Here is a 17,982-nt window from a genome sequence, read left to right on the forward strand (position 1 = left end):
ACACCAGCAGGAAAGAGGATGGGAAAAAATAAATAAGAAACCCTACAGGATAGGTTAGCGTTGTTAGACGCGCACACTTTTGTTTAGTTGACGTGCACCCACGCCGAAACAATCGGCAAGCCCGCATACAAATCCTTCGAACTTGAACAGGGCGCGTCGATCACCCGCCCTTCGTGCTGCAGAAGGAAATATTGCAATAAAGATGGTGGTGCTTTATGGCTAATCTAAGGCCCCTAACTATCTGCAAAAGCACCGCGCAAACCATAAAAGCAATAAACATTAAATAGCCATTACTGCCGCCGTCAGTGAAAAGTCCACCGTCTAATTTTGTCCGGACCCTTTTTAACCCTGCCGTCCATTGAAGGATGCTGTGGAAAGCCAACGCTGGTCGTCGTGTCGTCCGGTCGTATCATACAGTGCCAGCTGCAGTCCGCGACGGACTGGAGCTCGAATATTAGGAAATCGTATTGCTTGTTGAGATCGTAGGTGATTTTGAGTGTCCCGCCTTTGCTCAAAGGCAGTTGACCAAGGGACTGTGCTTCTCCCAGACGTGAGAGAGCTTGGCTTTGGGAACAATCGGAGGGTACGTGAGATGGTGGTTGTGGTGGTGATCGTTGAAGTCTTGCTGTTCGTCGCCCGGAGTCACGTCCTCGACTTCTCCCTCCTTCTCCCAGAAGATCTCGCCGATCTCGTGGGAGTAGGTTTGCTCGATGTCCTCCATCAGCCGCAGAATAGCGGCCTGGTCCTCCTTGGGGTCGATGAGCTCAATCTCCATGCCAGCACCAGCCTTTCCATCGTCAGACTCGGTCGAAATGATGATGTATGCTTCCTTCAGGTTGGGAAGTCCCAGCATCAGACAGAGCTTGTTGTACGTCTCCCAGGGGCGCTTAACGTCGGGGAGCACGTGGTCGACGGCTAGCCTCTCGATGTGTGCAGCGGTCTCGAGGATGTAGCTGGAGAAATCTCGCGAAGTCTCATCGTAGCCCATGGGCCGGTGGCGCGGGATGTAAAGGATGTCGATGGAAGGGTTGAAAAAGATGGTTGCCTCGTGTGTTTTGGTGCCAAAGGCCTTGCGGTAGTGCCGCGCCGCCTCTTCCCGCGACTCGTGGCAGACCTGAAGCACAGCCGGGGGGTGGGTGATGGTGTGGCACTCGTCCGTCTCAGGCTGGTACCTGACCTCGACAGCACGAGGTTGGAAGCTCGCTCGCCATATCTGGAGGCGGAGCTCAGTCGGGAGGGAGGAAAAGAGAGTGAACGACATTGTGTTTGTAGTTTGGGGTGTCGATGTTCGGCTCAGGAGCTGCGAGGACGAGACGGTAGGAAGACTGCGACGGCAGACAGGAGGGAGGTGAAGGTAATAAGGCCCAAGCCCGTCAAAGGGAAAAGGGATGGGAATAACAAAGGGGTTATAGCATTGCAGCAATTCAAAGGCAATACCCATCACGAGGGCGCATTGCCATCTAATATTGCATGCGGAGGGGGACCGGTGCGGGCGACATTCAAGCAAGCCGGGATAGCCCCTGCCTAGGAATTAGGTCAGCCTGGATACATACGTGTTGACGTTATAGCTTGGGGGCTTGGATCGGGCTGGTGCCGGGGCGGTTGGCCACCACCAGCGGATGGGTTCCTGTTTCTTTTCTTTCGGGCCACAACCCTGCGGATACGCACCTGCCAACTCCACCTCGATTCGTGGATGCTCCCGGATGAAGGGGGTCTGTCGCGTGGACAGGAGTCTGGGCTGGTTCTTTTCTGATCTTTGGTGTACACCCCTGGGCTATCCAGCGCGGTTGCGAAAAGCGGTGGTCCTTGCCCTGGAAACGACGTTTTTCTTTTCTTACCACGGTGATTTCCGCCCCCTTTTTCTTGTCCTGCGGTTGCATTGCATGGAGAAGGATGCTAAGACCGTCATTCTTGGCGGCAGCCACAAGGAGCGCGGCGAGCCATTCCGACCGTCATGGATTAATTTCTTGGAGCCAAGTGACTTTCTTGGGCGTCACTGGGCGTTAAAGGGAAGAATGGGTGGGTGGGAGTGTGGGTGGCAGGGCAGGGCAGGGCGGGTCGCAAAGATCAGCAAGAGGTGCATGGCAGGCAGCCCAGCCCCGCTTGCACCCGAACTTGTCGGCACGTACATTTTACGCACCGAACGCACCTGAAGGACGTGTCGGTGACGGAGGCTGAGACTCCCAGCGCGGATGGGATGGGGCAGGCTTCTCAGCCCGCCCTTGCCCTGTTAGGTTTCGTTGGGTGCGGTTGGTCCAAAAAAGGCTTGGGCACCAAGCCCAATATTCGGACCAATGCCAAGCGAGCTACCAGTAGGAGCGGTCACCAGGGCCAGCGGCAGCCGCCAGGGAGCTGCAGAAGGCGACCCTGGATCTGGCAGAACGCGGAGCGGGCGAGGCAAGTTCGTTAACCTGGTCAATCTCGGGGTTGTAGCACACGAGAAAAACTCAAAACGTCAAGGTGCGCAAAAGTGAGCTGACTTTGAGGTTGTAGCGATATAAAAAAAAGTGGAATGTCAGGTGCTTTTTCGAAGGCACCGCGTTGGTCTGGGCCCCAGCGGAGGGGCCTGGTGGGGTTCCCCGTCCCTGTGGCGGCCTGCGGTTCTCCCGCGAATCATATGGGATGGGTATGACAGCGAGGAGGAGGCTCCCAGCCCCATCTGATGGGGATTGTCGGAGTCATGGAGGCCGGGTGTGCAAAACAACACTTGCCAAACTCGGGAACACTCTGATTGATACGATTGCTGGACTGGGAGAACAGAAAAGGAAGCGACCAAGACCGGCAATGCTACCTTGGCCGCCGTAACGGACACATCTGCACTGACATCTGGAATAAACCTGTAGGTACAGTACGGGCTTGTTGTCACGAGATATAACAAAATTTTGCTTCTTGAATGAGGAAGAAAAACAATATAAACATCTACCACTCTCTTGGTGGGGGAGAGGAGCTGCAAGGGACAGGCAGCAACCTGCCCCACAATGGAGGGGCGCCACATGAGAGCGGCAGGTTTGGATGCGAAGAAAAAATGGTTCACCACGCCTGAATCCATGTCAAGCAGATCGGTCGGGGCTGACAGACACCCATCAATTGATCCAATATTTCAAGTTGCAAATCCTGGGCATCCCCGAGGTACCTGCACCAGAGGCCACCGCACTAGAACATCGGACTTGTGTCTCGGGAGATCCCACCTCGTGGTGTCGGGTAGAGCGCTCACTCGAGAGACGCCAGCACAGGAGGCACAGCAACCATCTCCACGGCAAGAACCAAGCGGCCGCGAGCGTGGAGGCACTCTCGGGTGACGACGGGAAAACGCTGGGTGCGCCATGATGGCCTCGGCCTCAGCCTCGGCCACCCACGGGGCGCTCACGTTTGAGCTCGTGGCTCGGTGTTCTGTAAGTTTTGTGGAGCTCCACACTCCCCGGAGCGATCCGGTACTCTGGGTCGAACAGAGTGGGCTGCAGGAGGCTACGGCTCGGGCGTTCGGGAGCGGCGTGGAAGAAGAGTAGCGGGAGCCGCCCCGCCGAGCTGCCACTCCTGCGGGGACTCCACCCTTGCCGCATCCTCGCAAGACTGCAGCTAGACAGACAGAGAGCCAGATGCTACACATGCAGATATAGCTGCATGGGCCATGGGGGGCTGGGCGCTGGCATCTCGGACATAGATCGGCCCAGACACCTAACACTCGTCACCTAGACCACCCGCGCCCGCGCGTCCATCCTGACCCTTCCCCATGGCCCGGTCAAACTGCCCGTCTTTATGCCGGTGGCGACGCAGGCCTCGCTCAAGGGCCTGACACCCCAGCAGCTAGAGGACACGGGCTGCCGGCTCTGCCTTAACAACACATACCATCTCGGCCTTAAGCCGGGTCAGTCGGTTCTCGATGCCGTCGGCGGCGCCCACCGCTTCCAGGGCTGGCGGCACAACCTGCTGACCGACAGCGGCGGCTTCCAGATGGTGTCGCTGCTCAAGCTGGCCACCATCACCGAGGAGGGCGTGCGCTTCCTGTCGCCCCACGACGGTTCGCCCATGCTGCTGACCCCGGAGCACTCCATGTCGCTGCAGAACAGCATCGGGTCCGACATCATGATGCAGCTCGACGACGTCCTCGTCACCACCTCGCCCGACGCCGCCCGCATGCGCGAGGCCATGGAGCGTAGTATCCGCTGGCTCAAACGCTGCATCGCCGCCCATCGCAAGCCCGAGTCCCAGAACCTCTTTTGTATTATTCAGGGCGGGCTTGACCTCGACATGCGCCGCGAGTGCACCGAGGCCATGGTGGACCTCGACACCCCCGGAATCGCCATCGGCGGCCTGAGCGGCGGCGAGGCCAAGGACGACTACTGCCGCGTCGTCGAGACCTGCACCGCTCTGCTCCCTGACCTCAAGCCCCGCTACGTCATGGGCATTGGCTACCCGGAGGACCTGGTCGTCAGCGTGGCCCTGGGCGCCGACATGTTCGACTGTGTTTGGCCTACCCGCACGGCGCGTTTCGGGAACGCCATCACAAGTCATGGTATGCTCAACCTGCGCAACTCAAAGTACGCTGCCGACTTTGGACCCATAGAGGAGGGCTGCGGCTGTGTTTGCTGCAAGCCCACTGCCGAGGGCGGCACCGGCGTCACGCGCGCACTTGTGCACCACAACGCGGCCAAGGAGACGGTCTCGGCACATCTTTTGACATTGCACAACGTCTGGTACCAGCTCAATCTCATGAGGGAGATTCGAGACTCCATAATTCAGGACAGGTTTCCGGCAGTTGTGAAGACATTCTTTGCAGACCTCTACCCGAACCAGACAGACTACCCTGATTGGGCTGTGGATGCACTGAAGAGGGTGGGAGTAGACCTTAAGGAGGAGTAGCCCTCGTAAGGATTGTAATTGAGTATATAAACTCGATATGCTCCCCCATATCAGCCCGCTGGAAGGATGTGCCCCCGTCCATCATGCTAGTCGGCTCCAAGGCTCCTTCATGAGGTAGTAGCCTCTGCGCATTCCCAGGTCGGCCCAAGCCATACTCGCATACATCTAGCGCGAAATTACTCGTTTGCTAAGTTGAGCTCAGACGAGAATGAAAAGGGAGACAAGAAACGTCCACGAGCTTGCAATCCAGCCTACCGGACCCGACGCGGCAATCGGCCGACCGGCCTGGGCCGACGAGGTTGACGTGGACCCTGCGCCCAAGCTCGTGACCGTTGTCGTCCCCGAGAAGGAAGGCGGCGGGGTCGTGGTGACGTCGGGCGAGGCCGACGTCATGTCCGGTGGAAACCAGGGGTTGCCCCTGTCCGTCTCGGCGGCAGCGTCCTGTCGTCCCGAGCAAAAGGTGGACAGGGACCTGATGGCTATTTGTCGTGTTCGAGGATTATGTCAGCCTCGGAGGAGGGAGACGCCGGGTTCGGGAGGGGGGATGGAACAACTCACTGCTGTAGAGGGTTGGGCTGGCCGTCCTGTAGTACGAGGCGCACGACGAGGCGAAGCGGTCGAACGCGGTCGTGAATGTGCCGCCGATGGTGTTGTAGCTTCGTTGCGTGTCACGTAGGAATGTTAGGATTTGTGGAAACTCGAGGTGGAAGGGACAAAACTGCCGATAAGGGGGTGATGGATTGGGGGGGCCATACCAGACGCACGAAGCCTGCGAGCTCCCTGGGGCGTCAAAGAACGACGGCACTGCCTTCGAGCACGATGTGAGGATTGAGCGGAGGGACGAGCACGCCGCGGGGTCCTGCGGGGCCGTGGTGGTGGAACGGCGGGTGCTGGTGGTGGTAGGCGTCCCGGTGGCGCTCCCCGCCGGCGGGGCCGTGGCCGAGTCGGCGCAGAGGGCGCTGTTGACGGAGCAGGCCGAGGCGAGCAACAGGTTGGTGGTGTACAGCGCCGTCTCGGAGGGCAGGGCGGTGCGGAGGTAGGTCGCGCAGCCCCGGTATTCGGAAGCGACGTTGCTCGTGCCGACGCAGCAGGCGCACTTGGCCTGCGACGCTACGGGCATGTCCGGAAAGTCCGTTCGGGCCGCGCACACGGAGAGGACTGTTGGACGCGGCAGCGCGGGGCTTGGTCGTCAGTGTCGGTTACCAACCAGACGAGTAGAGTAACAGTGTGATATATGGTGTCCAGGGGGGCTGTGGTGAACCTACCGCTCGCACCCGCCCTGCACGAGTCCACGTCGGCTGCCTCGATGGGGCCGACGCGGTCGATGGGGAAGGTGTCCAAGTTGGCGAGGACGCCGGGCGCCAGCAAGAGGAGGAGGGATATCCAACCCATTATAGTGTGATGCGTAGTGGTTGGGGATATTTTACTAGTCCAACTACTAGGGAGAGCTGTCTACGAACAGTTCATATCACGTCTGCTGTTCCAGATGGTGTAAGTGAACTAGGGGGATGGGGGAGTCTAAATAGGCGTCCCCCATGTATGACAACCATAAACATCTCATGGAAAATACGCCGAGATATCCGCCTGATAGGCACATCGGGACTTTATTGCCAACGCCCAAAATCGCCATCACTCACAGCAGCCGGGCGGGGCACCTGGCGAGGTGCATTTCAGCTAAGGGCCAAGAGGTGCACAAACGGGGCAACCATCGCCAGTGATGGTTGCAGGATGCAGTGCTAACTGCTTGGCAGCAGCATGAGCTTGCAGGGATGCGACACGTAGCACTGAGGGGTGGCCGTCTTCTTTCGCTCCAGACCCGGCTCCAACTCCAGCTCCCAGAGCCTCACCTCACTTTTGCTGTGCTGGGGAGCGTGTAGTCTGGTGGATGTATTATTGACGTCGGGTGTGCGTGATTTCCGCCATGGTGTGCATAGCGACGGTTTCCGTTGTGCCTAAGTGCCTGCTGTCTTGTCTGCCTTACTGCTCTTTCGGTGGGAACAAATGGCAACGATTAGCTTCCCCCACTTAGCTGTTCCTAATCCGGAAATAGGGTGGACGGAGGGAGGAGACTGTGAAGGAATGCCGGGATTGGCAGTTGGTCGGCAAGTTGGAGGCTGGGAGGCTGTCAGTTTACCTTCTTCCGGCGCTAGGGAAATGAGATGTCCGTTCGTTCATCAGGGGAGCCTGGGTGATCTGAGGCGGGAAGAATTGTGTTCTTATCCTCAGGGAATTACTAGTGATGGCGTTGATGAACGGGCAATCCATGCCTGCCATCCATGGAAGTTTCCGGTGCAGCCCGACAGGTGCTGGTCGGCGCGTTGGATAGACGTTAATGAAACACAACGAAGCTCCGACTTGATTCGCAACAATGCGCCATCCGCAACCGACGTTGGTTTTGGGGGAGGGTGGTATTCTTTCCAGGTATTCTTTCCATAGGCGGTACCACGGCTCTTCCCCGTGCCTGCCTCGCCATGGAAGTGGGCCACCACACGTTCACCCGAGATCCCAGCGGCCTCAGTGGTCCCTGCAACTGAAACGGAGTGGGCCTGCCGTTCAAGCATGTATTATGACGACGCCAGGTGAGACGCGGTTAAGCTAGTGGCAGGCGCGTCCCTGTCTGCACAATTTGATGCCCCCCTTTCCGTCTGCAACTGCAACGTCGACAAGTACGTAGCACGTCGCGACCAACAACAGCCTCGGCATTGCAATCCAGAACACAAGGTCGCCGCCGAGCCGTGCTCACATAGCATCAATATTCTAGAGATCCCAAGCCACTGAGCTTGGGCGCGGACCGCAGCCATGGCGTCGTACAGCTCGCCCGCGCGGAAACCCACGCCCAGCAAAGGCACCAGTCGCGGGGATGATGGCGACCTGGCAAACTCGCTCAAGCGCCTCTCCATCGCCCAGTCCCGATCCTCTCCGAACGCAGGCCACTTGGCTGCCCGCTCGTCCACCTCGATGAGCTCGCGATCGCCCATCTCCCCTAGCAATCGTTCTCCGAGCTCCATGAGCGTCCGGGGCCCCGCGTCTCGCGCCTCCCTGGGTGCTGCCCGCTCCGAATCACGCGCCGACCCCCCAAACCTGCTGCGCAAGGCCTCGCTTAACTCGATCCGGTCCGCGAGCGCTATGGGCGCCGCGCCGCTCCGCCGCGCGAGCTCCGTCAAGTCGCCAAACGGCCCGCGTTCCCCCCTCAGCCCCTCGCCTCCCGAGGCGAAGCCCGCGCCTACGGCGGCCGCGGTCGCCAGCGATTACTTCAGGACCGAGCTGGCCGTCCGCCACGGCGAAAAGCTCGATCTGACATCCGAAACGGTCGTCGTAATGCACGACAGCTGCTACGGCCACAGATACTCGCGGCCCCGGACCTCCAAGGTCGGCCTGGGCACCATAGTGGAGCGCCCCGAAAGGCTCAAGGCCAGTGCACTCGGCGTGGCCGCAGCCTACGTTCGCCTGGGCGAGCGGCATGCGGACGGAGCCAATCCTATCCATCCAAGGCTCGATCCTGCCTCGATCGTCTCGGTCCCGTTCCGGATCCACAAGACCACGCGCCGACTTTCTCTTAGCTCGCAGACGGTGACCAACGTCCATGGCACCAAATGGATGGAGGAGCTGAAACTGATGTGCGAAACGGCCGAGTCCAAGCTTGCCACGAACGGCAAGGAGCTGGCGCGGCCCGAGATGAACCGTGGCCCGGACCAGCAGGGCGCCCCGCAAAAGTTCCACGAGGGAGATCTCTACCTCTGCGCCGAGTCGCTGGATGCGCTTGAGGGCTCCCTGGGTGGTGTTTGCGAGGCCGTCGACGCCGTATTTAGTCACATGAATCCGGCGAGGCGAGCTTTTGTGGCCATACGCCCTCCTGGCCACCACTGCTCGGCCTCGTATCCGTCAGGCTTCTGTTGGGTGAACAACGTGCACGTGGGTATCATGCACGCCATCCAGAGCCACGGGCTCACGCACGCGGCCATTATCGATTTCGATCTGCACCACGGCGATGGGTCGCAGGCGATCGCGTGGCAGCACAATGCGCGCAGCGTCGGCCTGGCCAAGAACGCGGCCTGGTGGAAGAAGACGTCGATCGGCTACTTCAGTCTGCACGACATCAACTCGTATCCCTGTGAGATGGGCGACGAGGAGAAGGTGAAGAACGCGAGCCTGTGCATTGAGAACGCTCACGGCCAGAACATCTGGAACGTGCACCTGATGCCTTGGAAAACCGAGGCCGATTTCTGGCGCCTGTACGAGACCAAGTACTCGATTTTGCTCGAGAAGACACGAGAGTTCCTCCGGGCTCAGACAGATAGGTTCCGCTCCGTGAACCAGAACGTCAAGGGCGCAATCTTCCTGTCTGCCGGATTTGACGCCAGCGAGCACGAGGGGTCTGGCATGCAACGACACAACGTCAACGTTCCCACCGAGTTCTACGCCCGCCTCACGCGGGATGTGGTCAAGATTGCCGCCGAGGAGGGCACGAGCGTTGATGGCAGGGTGATTAGCGTGCTGGAGGGCGGTTACAGCGACCGTGCCCTCTCGTCGGGCATCCTGAGCCACTTGAGCGGCCTGGCTGGCGACGACCCGGCCCCGACCGCCAAGCAGGACCAGTTTAACGGACTGGCCTTCGATATGGGCCAGAAGCTTGGCGAGACACCCTCCCACAGCCGCAAGACATCGCTGGCAACTCACAGCCGCAGGGAATCTCTCAACCTCAAGAACATCATACCCCTTACGCCATACGAGCCGACCTGGTGGAGCCTCGCTGAGCTCGAGCATCTTGAGGCTACCATGGCTCCCCCTCCATCGATAGATGCCAAGAAACCGCGCAATCTCTTCCCGCCCACATACTCGTCGCCCACGCAGTCTTCGCAGGCCAAAGCATCCTACACGCCAAAAGTCCGCCGGAGTTTCTCGGGAATGTCGCTCTCGCCTAGCTCGAGGGCGCCTTCGCCTCCTCCACCGGATGTGCCGTGGACAACGGCGGCATACGAGCTCAGCAAGCTGCTAGTACCTAGCGAACGGCAGACCGACAGCTGTACTCACGAGGACCTGAATGCCGAGGCAACGCGCCAGCGGCGAGACCGCCAGTCTCTTGCGTTGGGAGAGTCGACAGACGGGCCGACCTCTGCCACTCCCGCGCCCGTGCCGACTAGGATGTCATTGCGGGAACGCAAGGTGGTCAAGTCTTATGTAGAAGAGGACGAGAATGAGTTTCTGAAGGCTAGCAGCCGTCGTAAGACTGTCGCTGGAACATCGCTGCTTGCGTCCGAGAAGGTAAGGCTTCTGTGTTCAAGCTTCTTTTTCGGACCCGGTCCCTTACTAACACGCAACACAGGCGACCGCTCGCGGTGTACCTGGGACTGGTGCTGCTAAATCCAAAGCACTCGCGCGACGCCTTAGTGATGCGTCGGCGGTTTTGTCCGAGGTTCCTGAGAAGCCACCTGTACCACAAACTCTGACTGTCAATGCCCATGTGGGTAGACCCGGAACTTCACAAAGCATTCGGCCGGAGTCATCGGCTAGTGTGCGCGCCCCACCTGGTGCCGGCAACTCACAGGCCGTTAAGAAGACTAGGACCGTCGCGGCAAAGAAGGAAGCCCCCGTCAAGGCCACGCGGACCGTGAAGAAGACGTCTCCGCCGCTTAAGCCGGCTAATGTTGCAGCGAAAGTTGCGGCACCGGCTCCCACAACGACCAAGGCACAGACCACATCATCTGCAGCATCCGTAGCTTCTCGAGCCAAAGCGTTTGACTCGGCATCGACATCGAGCCGAGCCGGTTCGACTGCGGCTACAAGCACTGTCAATGACGACATGGACGGCATCACGTCTGGTTTCAAGAAGATCAAGATAACGCTCCTAACTAAGGACCAGAAAGAGGCACGCGAGAAGGCCGAGAAGGCCAAGTCGGGGACGGCGGCCATCAAGCCCGGCAATAAGGGTCCTAGCGTGTCGACGCCGACAGAGGAGCGGCTTCCGCCGGTGCTGGTGGCGGGCAGCGCTCCGGAGAGGATACAGTCGTCTTCCTCGGGCACGAAGAAGGCGACCAAGAAGGAGAAGGACGTGACGCCCGCCCCGTCACCGACCCTCGCGCACGCGCACCAGCCGCCAGCTCTGTCGCCAGCCAACAGCCACAGCTCTCCGACCACGATCCCCCCTGGGCCGCTGACGCCGGACGTGTTTGTGCAGTTTCAGCCCGAGGGCCCGTCACCGAAGGCGGTGCCGCAACCACAGCCGGCTCTGCAGTGGCTGCCGCCCAACGCGGGCACCCCCTCGCCTATGAAGCGTCAGGAGCTGCCCGTGTTCACGTCTACGTCGGCCATACCCTTTGCCGGCTCGCCGCCGCGGGCGGCTGGTGCTACGGACCTCGCGGGCGGCTCGGACGCACCAGAAACTCCACGGCAGAAATGAGGGATTTCTGCACTGGTCTGTGGGGGATTCGATATGACGGTCTCGCTCTGCCGCCTGGGGCTGGCGTTATTCTTTTCGCGTGTGCCATTTGCTGCCGCACGTGGCGAGTGCTTTGCGAGGCGTTGGCAGAAGGGGAGCGGGGGAAGAAGGGGGAAACATGAAGAATGACCGCCTATTGCGGGGGCGCGAATGGTGTAGACGGTGTTGGATGTTTTTTTTTTAGAAGGGTCAGCGAAATCAGTCTGCTTGTTGTTACCGGGGCGCGTCGTCGCTTCGGCTTTGGTTTCTTGTTGTTGATTGCATTTTATTCCCATTATTCCCATTATTCCTGTTAGATTGGGGGCTCACGGCTCGTCGTTCGTTGTTGGTCTTGTTTGCTCATTTTCCATTATATTATCATTTGGCTTGTCTTTGTTGGTCTTGCCACTGTGGTAGGAGTTGCAAGATTCCAGACGCCTGCTGCTTTCTAGAGCGCAAGCGTGTAATACCGATACCCCATACATTAGTGTATTCGAATCGCGTGGTCTTTGCCGCTGTTCTCTGTTGCGGCGTGAGTGGAGTCAAGTGGGCGTTCTGCGTAGCATGCTGCGCTCATTTGCCAACTTTGGCTCCCTTCTAATTCTAGTCTAGCTCTGGTCTGTCTGGCTTCTATCGTATGTCATGATAGCCCGCCATACCGTCTCGCCTCTAAGAAATGTCACCTCTGTCTCTATACTTTGGCCGCGCCCACGGGCTTTAGCGAGGCTCTAAAGTCGGATATCGTCACACACTTGTCGACAATCTCGGCCTTTGACCCATCGTTACCCACTCGCCTCTCAAAGGTCCAGAGCTCGGTGACGCCCAGGGACTCGAGGTAGTCGAGGCCGCGCGAGTAGTTTGTTGCCAGCTGGGCGATGCCGTGGCTGTCGTCGGAAAACGTGAACTTGCCGCCGAGACGTAGCCACTCCTTTATTTGCGTTATGCCAGTTCCCGCCCAAGTTAATAGTCGATTGGAAAGGCAAGAAGAAACAAAAAGTACCAGGAACGTACCTCGGCCACAGGCCTCGATGGGTAGGGCTCGTCGAGCCCCTTGCGCAGGGCGCTGGTGTTGCACTCGAGCCAGCCGCCGTAGCCCGCGACGAAGGCCAGGTTCCGCCTCGCGCGCGGCCACACTAGCTCCGGCGACCAGAGGCTCACGTCCCTCCCCGGGTCCGCGCTCAGCAGGCGCACCAGGTCAAAGTGGCCGACGACGCGGGGCCGCAGGGCCTCGAGCATGGCGAGCTGCTCGTCGTAGTAGGCGGCCTGCAGGGACTCCTCGGACCCGCCGACGGCCCCGACGGCGCGCCGGTAGTGGGCGGCGTCAAAGTCGAGCGGCACGCCGCCGGCGGCGTGGTGGAGCGAGCCGATGAAGTAGTCGACGCCGGCGTCGGCGGCCAGGGCGCGCACGTAGGGCGCGTAGTCGGAGGCGCGGATGAACTCGGCTTCGAACCCGACCAGCAGCTCGATGCGGCCCGCGTACTTGGCCTGCAGCCGCCGCGCCTCGGCCAGGTAGGCGGCGTGCCGGGGCGCCAGGGCCGCGAGGGCGCCGCTGGGGTCGGGGTCGAGCTTGCGGGCGGGTTGGTGTATCAGCTCTGTACTGCTCTTGCGAGGAGTGAGAGGGGGGGGGGGGCCGAGGAAAGAAGACGGCAGAGAAGGGGAACGCACCTCGTCTGGGTAGAGGTCGCAGAGATGGGTACGCGGCATGTGCTCGGTGAGTCCCATGGTCTTGTATCCAAGCTCTATGGCGTGGAGGACGATGTCCTCGAGCTGGTCTTTGGCGTGGCCGGGGCAGAACTGCCCCGAGTGGGAGTGCATTGTGAAGGCCATCTTGGTGGGCTGTCTGTCTGGTGTGTTGATGAAAACCACACAAGTATCGTAGGTCTGGTATAAGAGGAGGGCTGGTGGAGTAAGAAGCACAACGGAAAGAAGCGGATTGTGTTATTCGAGGATCCCACGTGGGTGGTGGGTGGACGCTATACGCTATACGCGCCCGCCATCAGGTCAAATTCCGAGGCCGAGATATGGAGATTTCAGGTTGCCGCCGTTGCGTGCAGTCAGATCTTGCATGGAATGACGATGTTGGAGACGTCGGGCAGGGATTACCCTTGCAGTGGTCGGAGCGCAGCTTCCATTTCGGGCAATCTTTGGCTGTGTGGTTGGGCTGGAACTGGTCAATTTTTCAGCGATGCCACCACCACGGCCACTGCTGGAAGCACTGTAGCTTCAGTGGCAGCGGTGATATATTTAGTACTCCTCGTGCGGCGCATATGCCGTGCCATTGGCCAGTTTGAGCATCAGATAACAACAACACGCACGCCAATCGCCACTCCTCAAACGTCCTCAGCGGTATCGAGCACGAGACGCAGTAGTTTGGCATGTCCACCACCTCGGCCAGCGCCAGGCTCGCGGCCACCGACGCCAGCATGTAGGCCTCGGGCCTGCTCAGCCCCTTGTCGGCCTCGAGCCAACCCAGCAGGCCCCTGACGGCCTCGCGCGCCGCCTCGCGCGGGTCCGGCCCGACCCCGAGCGCCACGTACCTGCCGCCCGACGCCAGCTCCTCGGCGTCGATCGGATCGGGCGGCGCCAGCACGTGCGGCGACGTCAGCAGCAGCGACCCCAACTTCTTCTTCCCTTTGCCGCCGCCGTCGCCGCCTCTCTTCTCGACCGTCAGGCGCAGCCGCGCCCGCATCGGCGTCTCGATGGCCGTCCCGCACACCTCGCCGTCGCCCTGCGCCGCGTGCCCGTCGCCGGCGCTGAGCAGGGCCCCCGCCACCTGCGCGGAAAAGTAGACGGCGGCGCCGGCCACGAGGTGGCGGCAGTCGAGGTTGCCGCCGATGCGCGGGTGCGGCGCCAGCGTCGACAGCGCCTCGGCCCCCGCCGGCGCCACGCCCAGCACGCCCAGGAACGGCCGGATGGGCACCGAGACGCCCGGCTTGAAGACGGCTCGGCGGCCACCAGAGCTGCTGCTGCCAGCAGTGATGCAGCCAGCCGCCGTCAGGTCCCAGAGCTTGACGCGCTGCGCGGCGTCGGGCACGGCCGCCTCGGTGAACTCGTCGGCCAGCAGGCCGAAGCCCGGGAAGATGCCCGTCCAGCCATAGTCGCCGGGCGTGAGCTCGAGGATCTCGACCTTGAGCACGTCCCCCGGCTCGCAGCCCTCGACGTAGATGGGGCCTATTGCCGGGTCCGCCTGCGACGCGTCAAAGGACGACATGGCCGTGGCGATGTTGTCGGGCCGGATCTGGTTGTTGCCGCCGTCGCGCAGGTCCAGCGTCACCTCGGACCCCGAGGCCACCCTCAGAACCGGCTCGAGGTCCCGCGACCATTGGAAGTGCGGCTTCGAGGAGTGGATGTGGCGGGGGATGGGTGCTGCCATCGTCTTGTCTCTCGGCTGCTGGTCTCGAGAGCCGAGCGTGGTTTTGCGGTGTAGATGTGATGGAAGAAGGTAGCGGATGGGAGGGTTCTTTATATCGGAAACGAGCCGACGTTGGGGTGAAGTGCGGGGAAGCTCGCTCTGAGAGGACCAAAGTCTGAGATAGCCAAACAACGACTACTGGTCAGCATGCGAACACGGACGAAAACGCCGATGGCTATGTATTTTTGGCCACTTCTTGGCATCACAATCCGGCGAATGCATTATTTACGTCCGCACTCGCCACTTTAACACACCATCAGTCCAAGAACCCACCCAACCCCTTATTTTGATCTATCGCTCACTCGCCCTCGCCAATACATCCGAGCAAATATCCTTCTGTATACTCGGTCCAGTCCTACGGTGCTCACCCAAAAAGGACATCCAAGACCCTATCGTAGAGGCGTCTAGATGATTGGGCAAACCATGTTAGCGAGAAGCCATTGCTGGAGGGATGGGATATTCAGAATGGGGAAACCGAAAGACGTACTTTGACCTCTGAGGGATGTAGCTCTGCTCGTATGTCTCGATCTCTTGCACATGTCTTTTCAGATCAACCTCCTCGGGCGCGAGGAACCGGGTGCCCTTGAAGAACTTCCATCCCACAAACAAGAGCGGAGTGACCACGATCATGGTGTAGCTAGCGTAAAGGGCGTGACGTTAGTATCTGCCGGCCAAGCGTGGAGATTGGGAAAAAGCTCACGAGAACAAAAAGTCGGCCACGCGCCACTTGCCCGGCAGGAAGACGGTGTAACCCCCGACAAAGGCCATGGTAGTGAAGCAGCCGAAGCCGATCCAGGCCGCGTAGGGCTGGAACCAGCCGCGGTAGGGCAGGGCGCGCCTGTCGACCCCCTGGGCGGCCAGGGCGGCATGGAAGCGCGTATAGGTGAAGCACACGACGGCATAGTTGATAAGCTGCGACGCCGTGATGATGTTCACAAACCAGCTCAGCACCACGGACGCGCCGTTTGACAGCTGCAGGAACGAGACGAGCGAGATGGCGAGCACGACCAGGACCGCGTTGACGGGCACCCCCCCGCGCGTGCACCTTGCCAGAAGCCGCGGCGCCTTGCCCTCGAGCGCGAGCCCGTACAGCGACCGGGACGCGCAGTAGACGTAGCTGTTGCCGGCCGAGAAGGCGGCCGTCAGGACGGCGGCGTTGACGAACTCGGGCAGCACACCGATGCGCAGCCGGTTCATGGCCACCACGTAGGGGCTGGCCGCCGCGCCGGGCTTGTCGAGCCGGAAGGCGTCGTTGAGCTCCCCGTCGTTGTACGGCACCAGGACGCCGACGGCGAGCGAGCCGAGGACGAAGAAGGTCGTCAGGCGGTACTGGGGGGGTGGGCTGTCAGTCTTCTGTGGCGAAACAATACGGGGAGGGCTTTGATGGTGGTGGGCGGCGTACAAAGACAGCATTAAAGGCCCGCGGCATCACCTTCCTCGGGTTCTCGGCCTCGCCCGCGGCCATGGCGACGTAGTCTGGTCTTTTTATACAAAAAGAAACTGCTGTTAGTGTGTAGTCTTGGAAGCTAGCGGAAGGATGGGTTGAGCTTACCCGGCGATGGTAAAAGACGCTTGGATGAGACACTGGAGAAACCCGAGGAACTGCCCCAGAGTCCCGGGCTTGTAAAGCGCCGCGAACGCACCGGGGTCAGACCAGTTTCTGCAGGGAGAGCAAAGAGTTAGCCCGCCGACGAGGAATGAGCTTTGAAACCCCTTGCCAGCGAGGGTGAGTGGACGTACCGAAACCCAAACCGGTCACCGAGAGGGTTGCCGCCGACCATGACGATGAAGGTGAACATGAGGAGGGCGACGATGAGCAGGACCTTGCCCACAGCAGCCCAAAACTCGGTCTCGCCGTACCATTCGACCGCGAGAACGTTGATGAGCCTAATCAGGTGCCGCCCGCGGTCAGTCTGGATCCTTTTCTCAAGGCTCCTTGCAGGATAGGGGTCTGGGTAGCCAACGAGTCAACACTCACGCATAAAGTACAATCATGATGCCAATAATCGCTCCAGTTGGGACCCTGTTTGCACGTTACAAGCCAGTTGTCAGCAGGTGGCACTCTCAGTGAGACGACAAAGCAGGCCCGCAACCAAAAAAAAAAAAATAAGAAAACTCACGCCGAGGACCAGTAGCGGATGATGAGGTTGCAGGCCGTGATCTCGAACGGCACGAGCGCGGCCTCGAAGATGAAAAAGTTCCAGCCGGCGGCGAAGCCCAGGGCCTGGTCGACGTAGTCGCCCGCGAAGCGGATGAAGGGCGACGAGATGGGCAGGTACGTCACCATCTCGGCCATACAGAGCGTCACGGCTAGGATGGGGAGGCACCATAGCGTGAAGGCTAGGAACAGACTGCCGGGCCCGCCGTTGATGAGGCCCTTGCCGATCTGCACGAACAGGGCCGTGCCGATGGTGCCGCCGATGCCTGGTAGGACGGGGTTATAATGTTAGCGCCCGTGTGACTTGTTTTATACTGGTTAGGTTACTGTCCCAGTAGACACAAAAAAACTAACCAATCAGCTGGATGTGGCGCGACTTGAGCTTCCGGTGCGTGTCGTCCCCGGCTTCGATACTCCCCTCGCGCGGGGGACTGTCGGTGCCCGAAACCATCTTCTCCCCCTGCGGGCTGCGATGGCGTTGGGAGTCGGTCTCGGGGGAACCCCGTTCTTGCTCTTCCCCCATTGTTTTCGGTTGGTTGGCAGGCATGGGGGTTGTTTACTTGGCGAGGTGGGTTATGTAGGTAGGCAGGGGACCTATAGCACGATGTGTGCTAGGATAAAGAGAAACAAACGCCAATCTAGCGCCTGGTGTAAGTAGGGAAGAAGGACGGCTGTCACCAGGGAAAAGTGAAATGCGGAACTTTTCGGAGATTCCTAGCTTTTTCTCCTTTTTTTTTTCTTTTTCTTGTTTAGCTTTTGGGTTTAGAAACAGCCCAAATAACTTATTGGCAAAGCCTATTTCTCAATGGATCTGCTTCAGCAGCAGAGAAAAGAACTCGAGGACGAATTCCATGAGGGACTTGGTCGGGGCGGGCAAGCTTGGCTGGGATTTTTGTATATGTCCAACGTCACAAACAAGGCTCTGCACGGTTGTTGGCGCTGCAAGTGTTGCAGAGCGTCATCGGTATCAGACCAAAATGGAGTGAGGAACGGCCCGAGTCGTTCGTCCTGCTTGCTCCCTCGGCTGATACCCGCACATATATACCTAGGTGGGTTACCTGTCACGGTATCCGGAAAATAGTCTGGACCGCAATTTTTTCCCCACCCAAACTCTACCTCTCCCAACACAATTGCGCC

At 60.0% G+C, this 17,982-nt stretch overlaps 7 protein-coding genes across 7 annotated transcripts; 2 read left to right on the forward strand and 5 right to left on the reverse strand.

The window, feature by feature from the left end:
* Nucleotides 1-174: 174 nt before the first annotated feature.
* On the reverse strand, nucleotides 175-2,568 carry GGTG_02790 (hypothetical protein). Its single transcript, XM_009220567.1, has 2 exons — nucleotides 1,669-2,568; nucleotides 175-1,524 (listed from the first exon to the last, which is right to left on the reverse strand). The coding sequence occupies exon 2, from the start codon at nucleotides 1,439-1,441 to the stop codon at nucleotides 512-514; it is 930 nt and encodes a 309-aa protein (XP_009218831.1). The 5' UTR covers nucleotides 1,442-1,524; nucleotides 1,669-2,568; the 3' UTR covers nucleotides 175-511.
* Nucleotides 2,569-2,725: 157 nt separating this feature from the next.
* GGTG_02791 (queuine tRNA-ribosyltransferase) lies at nucleotides 2,726-5,181 on the forward strand. The gene is made up of 2 exons (XM_009220568.1): nucleotides 2,726-3,392; nucleotides 3,694-5,181. Exons 1-2 carry the CDS (start codon nucleotides 3,324-3,326, stop codon nucleotides 4,858-4,860), a joined length of 1,236 nt encoding a protein of 411 aa, XP_009218832.1. The 5' UTR covers nucleotides 2,726-3,323; the 3' UTR covers nucleotides 4,861-5,181.
* GGTG_02792 (hypothetical protein) lies at nucleotides 4,832-6,433 on the reverse strand. Its single transcript, XM_009220569.1, has 4 exons — nucleotides 6,126-6,433; nucleotides 5,616-6,018; nucleotides 5,419-5,516; nucleotides 4,832-5,339 (listed from the first exon to the last, which is right to left on the reverse strand). Exons 1-4 carry the CDS (start codon nucleotides 6,250-6,252, stop codon nucleotides 5,059-5,061), a joined length of 909 nt encoding a protein of 302 aa, XP_009218833.1. The 5' UTR covers nucleotides 6,253-6,433; the 3' UTR covers nucleotides 4,832-5,058.
* A 1,012-nt stretch (nucleotides 6,434-7,445) lies between these two features.
* Nucleotides 7,446-11,822, forward strand: GGTG_02793 (histone deacetylase HOS3). Its single transcript, XM_009220570.1, has 2 exons — nucleotides 7,446-10,122; nucleotides 10,184-11,822. Exons 1-2 carry the CDS (start codon nucleotides 7,660-7,662, stop codon nucleotides 11,255-11,257), a joined length of 3,537 nt encoding a protein of 1,178 aa, XP_009218834.1. The 5' UTR covers nucleotides 7,446-7,659; the 3' UTR covers nucleotides 11,258-11,822.
* Nucleotides 11,695-13,308, reverse strand: GGTG_02794 (histidinol-phosphatase). Its single transcript, XM_009220571.1, has 3 exons — nucleotides 12,941-13,308; nucleotides 12,287-12,841; nucleotides 11,695-12,203 (listed from the first exon to the last, which is right to left on the reverse strand). Exons 1-3 carry the CDS (start codon nucleotides 13,100-13,102, stop codon nucleotides 11,967-11,969), a joined length of 954 nt encoding a protein of 317 aa, XP_009218835.1. The 5' UTR covers nucleotides 13,103-13,308; the 3' UTR covers nucleotides 11,695-11,966.
* A 66-nt stretch (nucleotides 13,309-13,374) lies between these two features.
* GGTG_02795 (hypothetical protein) lies at nucleotides 13,375-14,648 on the reverse strand (the record flags this gene model as incomplete). The annotated part of the gene is made up of 2 exons (XM_009220572.1): nucleotides 13,375-13,423; nucleotides 13,591-14,648. 2 exons carry the CDS (start codon nucleotides 14,646-14,648, stop codon nucleotides 13,375-13,377), a joined length of 1,107 nt encoding a protein of 368 aa, XP_009218836.1.
* A 177-nt stretch (nucleotides 14,649-14,825) lies between these two features.
* GGTG_02796 (general amino acid permease) lies at nucleotides 14,826-17,895 on the reverse strand. Its single transcript, XM_009220573.1, has 9 exons — nucleotides 17,200-17,895; nucleotides 16,808-17,111; nucleotides 16,666-16,710; nucleotides 16,428-16,574; nucleotides 16,240-16,347; nucleotides 16,090-16,168; nucleotides 15,388-16,016; nucleotides 15,175-15,324; nucleotides 14,826-15,091 (listed from the first exon to the last, which is right to left on the reverse strand). The coding sequence occupies exons 1-9, from the start codon at nucleotides 17,390-17,392 to the stop codon at nucleotides 15,052-15,054; spliced, it is 1,695 nt and encodes a 564-aa protein (XP_009218837.1). The 5' UTR covers nucleotides 17,393-17,895; the 3' UTR covers nucleotides 14,826-15,051.
* Nucleotides 17,896-17,982: the final 87 nt, after the last annotated feature.

This window comes from Gaeumannomyces tritici, assembly GCF_000145635.1.
Source record: "Gaeumannomyces tritici R3-111a-1 unplaced genomic scaffold supercont2.2, whole genome shotgun sequence".
Classification (NCBI taxonomy): domain Eukaryota; kingdom Fungi; phylum Ascomycota; class Sordariomycetes; order Magnaporthales; family Magnaporthaceae; genus Gaeumannomyces; species Gaeumannomyces tritici.